We start from the raw sequence: 9,845 nt of genomic DNA on the forward strand, positions 1-9,845 counted from the left end.
TTATAGGTGAAAAACAAAATGAATGTAACTAAATAAAATGAATAAACAGCTATTTGATCAAAATAAATGTACTGACTGTTAAAATAAAAATAAAAATTACAAGATAAAATTAAAATATTCAGAAAGAGAAGTGGTAAACACAGATTTCATATATGGATGGAAAAATCATTTTTTCTAAAAAAGGTTAGTATTTAAAACATGAAAATGATTGATTACAAGTAATGCACATAACATATTGAATTCATTGACATAAAGCTTATTAATGTTGATATTCATTAGAAAAGAGTATATTTGTTTAGACATGAATAAGATTATATCCTTGCAATATGATAAGAATTAGATAATGATTTTTTTCAGATAACAATTATTTTTTAGGCATAAAAAAATCTGCAGTTGTTGCTATATTATTATCACTAAAACAAGCACATTTCTCTAAATAGTTGCCATTTAAATTATGAAGTATATCAAACATTACTTTATCATTTTTGTATTTGTAAAATAATAAACGCAAAAAATTTAATTCTGAGTAGACATATCTTAGAAACTAAAAATTCCTAAAACTAAGATGATATTAATGCATTGTTATTATAACGAATTTTTCTGAATGAGAAAAGTTTCCTCTTATTTAAGTATCGTTTATAAAAGACATCGATTTAATTAAAATTGAAAGATAAAGACTATTTATTCCACAATATTATGATAAAAATTTTAGCAACTAAGAGAAAAATAGAAAACAAAATTTTAACGGATCGATTCGAATAAAAATGTAACCGTTATGGATGATTTGGCGAATTATCGCCAAAAGTGGTCAAAACTGAAAATAATGAGTTTTTATAATTTCCTGATAATCTTCATCAAGGTATAGTATTTATTTTTTGATTTTATTGTTATCTTTATAATATCCTTTGCTGAAAAGAATATTTACATGAATAATTCTTAAAATGGCTTTTAGGTTTATTGAAACAAAGGAAAAGAGATACCATTTCACGCCACAATATGGTATGGTTATAACGTATAAAATATGATTCATTTGAACTGAGTGCATTTAGTTTTCAGAAATTAAAACTCAATATTTTTATGGAAAAAAATCTTTCCTTTTCCATTAGGAAATATATTTTTTTAATAAAAAGGCATTTATGGCAACCCAATTGATTGGAATCATTGTTTTCTTTGCTTCACTTCCTATCACATGAATGACGTCATCATTTTAAAAATGAGGTGAGAGGGAAACTTTTGAATCCAAAAATACAAAATAAGAATTAAAAAACTGCAGTATAAAAGATGAAAGTAAGTAAATTGAGTATAATAAGCACTAGTATACTTCATATGTTTTAAAAACTGAAATTTTAGACGGTTTGAACATCGCATAAGCTTTTGTGTAAGCCTCAAAACTCCGAAATTGCTTGCTTTGTATCTGGCAAGGAAAATACTGACTATAAATACAAATTTTTGGCGTCTCTGCGCCATTTCCCATTCAGACTCCGGCAGTCGCTCATTGATGTATATATTCGCTTATCGCTGTCGATAAAGGGCATCTCTTATCGTTTTTTTGTGTAAGTTTTAAATAATAGTAATTGCTAATTTTATTCTTAATTGTTATTTTGAAACTGATTATTGATTTATTATATTTGTTTTTTTCGTAATATTATTGATGGATTTAGATTGCTTTTGGAAATAGTAACTTATTCTATACTGTCACTATTGGAACTAATGTAGTTAACTATATTGAAATTTTTTCGAATCGTTAAATATGTCAGCTATTATTAAATCATTGGTAGTACTTTTTGTCGGAGGAGTTAAAAAAGATCAATTATTAATGGGTTTAGATTGCCTTTGGAAATTGTAATTTTTTTCAATATTCTCGCTTTCGAAACTGCTAATTGTAACTTTTTTAATGTTCTCGATTTCGGAACTGCTGTAGTATGACATTGAAAATTTTAGAATTGTCGATTTTGTCGTATTATCAAGTAAATAAATTTTGTCGTAAGGATAGAAAATTCTTATTTCAAGTACGTACTAGGTGTAGATATCTTGGGTACTGTTTGAAATGTTCTTTCCTTTCTTTCGGTTAACGTTTCATTCATCTTTAATAGCTGTAATTTAAATAACGCAGTTAAATTGAATACTGTAAAATGGAGAACTGAAAAGGTAAATGTTCGTACGACTGTTGCGGTCTTTCTTGCTAAACCGAAATCAAGATGGCGGCGTATGTAGATGTAGTTCGCAAAATGGCGCATTGCGTCTAATGCGGAGGATCGATTTGACATTTCCAGTAATCGTTGGTAGTCGTAGATGACTTGCTTTAAGCCATAGGTTACGAGTGTATTTACTTTTCAGGCATTTTTGGTATGTAGTAAAATTTAATGAGCGGACTTAAAAATTTTTCGCCGATTAAACTGTACGATAACATATGTTAGAAAATGGGGGGGGGCTACGAGGGAAGAATGTAATTTATTTTTGTTACATAGCTTTTTTATTATTTCAGGTTGCTAGTCATCTTCATCTGTGCTACCATGTCTCAACAATTTTGTCTAAAATGGAACAACCACATGAACAACATGATGGATGTGTTCAAGAATCTTTTATCTACAGAGTCAATGGTTGACGTGACACTTGCCTGTGATGGGCTGAGCTTAAAAGCGCACAAAATGGTTCTCTCTGCATGTAGTCCTTTCTTCCAGTCTTTGTTTCTAGAGAATCCATGCAAGCACCCTATTGTGATACTTAAAGACATGAAATATACAGAACTCAAGGCTATTATTGAGTTTATGTATCATGGTGAAGTGAATGTTGCTCAGGAGCAACTATCGGCCCTTATGAAAACAGCAGAGACGTTAAGAGTCAAAGGGCTAGCTGAAATGCCAAATGAAAAGAACTCATCTTCTAGTGCTCAGGATGAACCAAGTCACCGATCTGTACCTCGAACAGAAACACCGCCGCCAAGCAAACGTAGGAGAGGTAGAGTTAGAAAACGGTCTTTAAGCGACTCGAATCGCAGTGACGATTCGAATGATCACAAAATTAAACAACCTCATTCTCCAGATATTGAGGAGTTATCGGGTGATGTTACAATGGACAATACTAGTGGACAGTTTTCAAACTTACAATCTCAGGTGCCTATGCAATCGCTGCCATCCCATAGTAACTCTTACCAAAAAGCTACATCTGTGGTGTCTCAAGATCCTCAAATAGAGGAGCCTGCATCAGCAGATGAAAGTGAGTTTGGGGTGGAGCCTGCAAAATTACTAGAACAAACCTTAACAACAGACGATGTAAGTAAATGCATTATTTTATTTGTTGTATTTATTGCAAGTGAAGTTGTGCAATTGTCTTATAAAATGTGACGGTTCTAATATATATTAATATTTGTAGCTCCAAAATCGGAGAAGTAGAGCAGCAATGTCCTCTAGTATGGAAATGCAGAGGAGGCCTAGGAGTAGCACAGATCATTCCTCAAATTTAGTCCCTACATCAATGTCATCAGACACTTCTATGAGTGCGAATCAACAACCAGAAAGTCCACCAGGTGCGTTTCATTACCAATATTTTGGTGCTATTGAAAAATAAAATTTATAATTTACTTTTTAATTTGTAATACAATTTATAGATTAATTTTTTAATTTGTAGGCAATATCGGATTGTACATTGGTTTTGCATTGCTCTTTAATAGTAAATTCTGTACGAATCAATTGTGTGGTCAATTCTAAGTTGACCTGAAACTTTACTCGTTTAATCATAATTAAGCTCTAGCGATCAAGTTCTATTATTGAAAATCATAGATGTACTGCAATTAATTAAATCTTATGAATCGATCCTAATTTTAAATTTTTTTTGTTTAATTCTAGATATCAAACCTGAACTATTAGAATTAGACCCACCTATGTCACCAGTTGCGGGCCCATCTCATAGTACTGATAATTCTATGATGATGTATATGGACCAATCTAGTGTTTCTTCACATCCAGGTACTAGTTTCCAAGACAATTCTGCTCTTGTTCCACAGGATTCTCAACCTCAAGGTAAATATAATGTCGAGTTGGATTGTAATGTCTTTTTAAGAAAAAGCTACACCAATTTAATATTAATTGAAAATTGATAAAACAATTTGGTCGGAGACGACCCATGATTAGTTCAATTTTGCATATGTAAGTAATTTCTGCAAGTATTTAGCATTATGCTGGATTTCCTTAAAAATTAAATTAGTGTAGCTTTGATTAATCACTTAATGAGTCTAGGCAGTTTCATTACCTGGATTCATAGTATTGATTGTCTAAGCATTAAGTAATATTTACTTAATGGCTAGATGACTTAATAAATTTGTTGTAAAATATCACTAGCTTGAAGACTTCTAACTACACCAGCTGCTGAAATATAGACAATTTTAAATTTGACATTTTATTTTAATCTTAAATATTTTAAGCTAGTGGTATTTTAGTGTAAGTATATTGATATTAATTGTAGTTAAGTATATTGGTATTGGAAGTTTATTTCTTTTGTATAATTGCTATGATTAATTGTTTGCTCGCCGCCTGAGATTTTCAGTATTGCGTTTCGCGTTCCCGCTTTCGTTTCTGATGTGTTAATATTACCGCTCCTGCCGTTCTAAGAAGACATCTATGAAGAGGACCTCTATACTTAAATTTACGGTGAGTTAACTTTCATTCCTTCTATTTATATTGTATAGTTAAGTGTTTCTATATGTGTAGTCATTGGTAAGGTGACTAAAATGTGAAGGGTATACAAGGTTTCTCTTTCAGGTTCTATAGAATTGTATTTATTTGTAAATGTTGTAACTAATGTATGAATGTATGTACTCTTGGTGGTATTAAATCTCCATGAAGTGTTTGTACAGCATTTTATGCTCCTGGAGATTCGTCTGTAAAAACGATTGTAAATCTTATTCTCATTATTGTTAATAAACATTTTTTTGTGTATTAAGTCCTTGACCTTCTTTTAAAATAATTATATTCATTGCAAATCTTATGACACCTACCTTACTAAGGTTTTGGATAAAGCCTCTTGAATGAATTGTTTCATTTTGAGAATTTATAAGCTCCATTGTATAATGCTTAAATTCAGCTAGATGAATGGTAAATCGCAGCATTCAACTTCAAATGTTACTACGAATTGATTTTTTCAAAAAGTATTTTTTAAAAATTAACTGAATTAGAGATAAGTTATGAAACTAGAGGCAATTAAATGTAAATAAAAAGAAACTGGATTTCATTAAGTTTTACATATTTTAATATTGTAATTAAAACGTTATTTATACAATATAATTTAAAAAATGTTTTATATTAGCAAGGTTGCAATGTAGTCTTTAAATTGCTATAGCCTTTATACCTTCATAGGCAGCTTGAAATTTTAAGTTAAACTTATGAAATAATAAATGATGGGTAGATGAATAATTTTGGAACTGATTGTAAGTATTGGGATCAGAATATGCAATTTAGTTAACATTATATATATACACACAAAAGTATTAGAATCAAGTTAATAGGAAAAACAATATATATATATAGGCATGTTTTTAAAGGGAACTTAACGACTTGAACCATTTCCAAAAACTGAGCAATTGCATCCGATTTTTATTTGAATACAGCATTTTAAAGTGCTAACTAAACAGTGCTTTGGCAATTCAGAAATATGGACACTTCAGTATAGAATCAAAATAAAATTGAACCATTTTTAGTCTGCATGTGAATCGTGATTTTGGTTTAGTATAGTAAAAAAAAAAACTGCAATTAGCAGGAATTGGAAAAAAAAAATACGAGTTTTGTTGGCAGATGTTACAGAAATCTAGTATGCATTCGCATATGTCCTGCACAATCAAACCAGGGAAAATGGGACAGAAGATAACCAATCTTACATGACTTTGCACTTTCATTCAGACTTATCTACTGATAACTACTCTTGTAATAAAGTATATTGTAAATTATATAGTTTTCAAAATATTCTGACGTGAGATTTTGACATCGATAAAATTTGACCGAAACGGCTACCAACGCAATGCTATGGGACAATTGTAATTTTCTTTATACTTTTTATGCATAACATAGTTACCTTAAAATGAACTAAAGTCCTAAATATATAGATTGAAATGTAAAATTATATCAAAATAAAACATACATTCTACTTATTTTCTAATTATAAACCCTACAAATAAAGTATGTATATCAAATTCTTTAGTTCAATTTATGAAAGTAATGTACAAAACATTCCCTGAAAATTTTAATTATTGTTAGAGATATGTTAATAGTTGATAATTCATTATAAAATTAATATAGATTCTGTAAAAAAAAAAAGTATTTCCTCTTTAAAAAATGCAAATTCTGCACCCATGTTAAACCTTCTCTTTCTTGTATTGAACTTTGCTCGTATTTTATTTTTTAGGTGGTAATGAATATCTTTTTGAACTGCAAATACATTCTTAAACAAAATACTTTGGATCTCTAGGCAACTGTTTATTACACTCAACATAGTCCCACTGTTATTAAATTGAAAAATAGTACAACAAATTGTTTTGGATCTATTTCAGAGCAAAAAACGATTTTTTTTATTTATTTTCAAAAGAATATTGACATGAAGTCTAAATGAAAAATACGATGTGAACAAATATTTGGAAGAGTGAAGATATTGCCAATAAGAAATTAAGAAAATAGGTTCAAAAAGTTATGGGTGTGCATTAACAAAATTATAAAAATATTTGTGAATTAAAATTAAAAAAAAATGCTAACAAATAAGGTTCGTTGCATTGTACTGTTGTAGACTGAGAAGTGAACTTAATAGTAAGCAACAATTTTTTAATGAGATGTATCTCAGCTTTTAGATGAAATAAAATGAAAAGAAAGATTTTTTAAGATTTGGGCAGAAATTTTTTTTGCCTTACATAGTTAAAAAATGTTATCTTCAATGGTAGTCAGTCACCTTAAGTCAGTGAAATTCAGTATATTGTCTACAACTGTTTATGATAAATTTTCATTTTAAGTAATTTGGAGAAATTTTGAAAATACATACTCTTATAATAGATTCAGTAAAGATGGTATTTCTCCTCTATTGCTAATGGAAGATATGTTTGTAGCTATCCATATTAGGTAGGTTCCTTTTTAAAACATAATTTTTACAAAATTTGTCAAATATCTATATTAGGTAACGATTATTTCCCAATGCCAGGCAAAGGCATTCATGGTTTTACCCAAAGTCTGCAATTTTACTAGGTTTTATCTGCCATTCCATGTAAGTGGGAAATAAAGGGAGCTAGGGAGAGATCACTCTAATAGATTAAAAAAAAAAATTATATGCAATTCTTCAATATTGAATAAAGTTCATCTGGAGTATCTGATTTAAATTGTATCTTGTGATGCAGATGCTACATATAAAGAAAACTGTATGTTATGACTTAGTAAAAAACATTACTATCTATACATCTAACTTTAACTCCAATTATGTTATTCAGGGATGAAAAGAAATTCGAACCTTTAGTTTGAAATGATTTAGCATATGAATTTACAACTACTTTTGTTGGCCCAATATATTGAATGGTATTGATTTTTTGGTTATGAGCCATTCTGCCTAAAAGTGAGATGTTGTAGTACTTTTTACCTTTGGGAATAAACTTGCTCAGTAATACTTTTAAAATAGATTTCAGCTTTTAAAAGAAGTATACAAACACAAATCAGTCCAGACTATATTTTGAAGAATAATCTTTAAAAAAAAATTCTTTTATATTATAAAAATTATCTGGTCTTCAAAGAAATGATTAATATGTTCTAAGGATATATAAAGTATGCTTATAAGCTTTTTGATTAAGTGCTCATTTGTTTTTTCTCGAAGTATTCAAAACAGTAAGCATCTATATTAATTGCCTGTATTGAAAACCCAATAAAATAAAAACATAGCCATCATAAATTTTCATTTGCAAGTGTTTCTGATACTAAATACAGTGGTTTGAATGAAACTAAATCAACCATTGCAAATTTTTTTGAACCATTTAAGGTAATCCTAAGAAATTCAATTTTAAAAAACAATGATTAAATGAGATTATTTCTGTGTGTATTAATTTATCTATGATTTTACGTCTATCACAATGTAAAATCTGCTTTGCAATTTATATTTGAAGAAGCAATTTTTTAACATTGGAAAATGTGATAAAAAGATAATGCTACATGATAAATTATAATTATTTTATTATAGTAAAGAAAAATATGCTGTATGTTTAAATATGTAATCAAAATAGATTTTAACAATTTAAAATTGAGAAGAAAAAATCACATAACAAATACTCTGAATATTTTTTGTTTTTTAAAGTAATTTAAACATTATTTTTGTGTCACAATATTTAATGCCAAGAAATAGCCAACATGGTTACTTTCTAATTAATTAAAAAATTTACAGAAATTTCTTAAAGTCCCCTCTAAAGTATGTATGCCTGGAATTTAGTAGCTACAAGTCTAATGATATATCTGTAAAACACTACCTGATATACATATTAGTGTTTATTGTAAATTTTTGAACAAGTCTAACATAGTTAGAGTGTTAGAAATAATAAAAAAGAATTTAATAACCATGATATATAATTCATATAAAGAAAATGGGATAAAATTCTAAATAGTAATATTTTAATATTACGTGAAATTTGAGTACATCTTTTCTTAGAAGCAGTTTTTTGTTTACATAACCATAATGTTTTAATATATTTAATTTAATTCTTATTTTTTTTAGATTGCTTATGTAATAGAATATTTATCAAGATAATAAAATTAAATGAAATGTGATTGATTGACAAGTCACAAAAAATATGCGATTTATGTAAAATGCTTCAGAATCATCCTATATGCTGAAAAATATAAGCATACTAAAAGTAAATTATTTCCAATTTAAAATATTAACATTTATGGTTAACAAAACTGGTTATCTTTGATAACTAGTTGATTCATTTAGGATAGTGATTATCTTCAATTTCAGTGAAAAACCAGTGGGAGTGGTCTTCCCGGAATTTTTTTATCATACTCTAATAAATTTGTCATGCCTTACATGGAAAGAAAATGTCTTGCATATCACTGGCATACAATAGTTATGAAATATTAACTTATGGCATTAAATTAAGCATTCTTACCGAGTCTACTATTATGTGATGTTTGGCGATTAATCCTTGGCATGCGGTTAATAATATCCAAAAATCGAGTTAGTGTTTTAGACATGTTTTTTTTCAATTGATTGAAACAAAGATGTGACACAAAACTGCACTTGTAGCCACAAAGTCACATACCAAATTTCATATATTTGTGTTTTTGATGATCACATTTACTTATTTCTGACTGACAGAATCAACCCATAGTTAGATTTGGCTCAAAATTTAAAAGGTGTCTAATCCATGGATGTTAAATCTGTATGCTGAATCTTATTTTTCTAGCTCTCTTTGTTTTGTAGTTATGTTAACTTATATTCAAACAGTTGGACTTCCTCTGAACAGATTTTATTCAAAATTTGATAGAAATCTGCATATTTGGTGTGAAGACCGTCTAGCTCAAATTGTTTTTTAGTTATCTTTGTTACAGATGGATATTTTTTAAAAATGTTTTAACTCAGGAAGGTCTAAAATGTGGCGATTTGCCAAAATTTTGAGTTTGAATTTTTTGATGATTACTAAACTTTCTCTTTATTATGTATATGTGAAAGTAAATAAATATAACTTCATATCCATAACACCTTTAATATTACTAGACATTAAAGATGATAACTTTAATTGTCTAGCACATTGTGTTTGTAAAGCTTTCTAATGGAGACCAGCAGCATAATATCATAGCCTCATTAAATATATATATAAGGTTCATCTATCCTATAAA

At 28.6% G+C, this 9,845-nt stretch overlaps 1 protein-coding gene across 1 annotated transcript; it reads left to right on the plus strand.

The window, feature by feature from the left end:
• The first annotated feature begins 1,451 nt into the window (after nt 1-1,451).
• LOC129968802 (longitudinals lacking protein, isoforms H/M/V-like) lies at nt 1,452-4,938 on the plus strand. The gene is made up of 4 exons (XM_056083059.1): nt 1,452-1,553; nt 2,486-3,272; nt 3,373-3,526; nt 3,846-4,938. Exons 2-4 carry the CDS (start codon nt 2,514-2,516, stop codon nt 4,094-4,096), a joined length of 1,164 nt encoding a protein of 387 aa, XP_055939034.1. The 5' UTR covers nt 1,452-1,553; nt 2,486-2,513; the 3' UTR covers nt 4,097-4,938.
• Nucleotides 4,939-9,845: the final 4,907 nt, after the last annotated feature.

This window comes from Argiope bruennichi, chromosome 5 (genome assembly GCF_947563725.1).
Source record: "Argiope bruennichi chromosome 5, qqArgBrue1.1, whole genome shotgun sequence".
Lineage (NCBI taxonomy): Eukaryota > Metazoa > Arthropoda > Arachnida > Araneae > Araneidae > Argiope > Argiope bruennichi.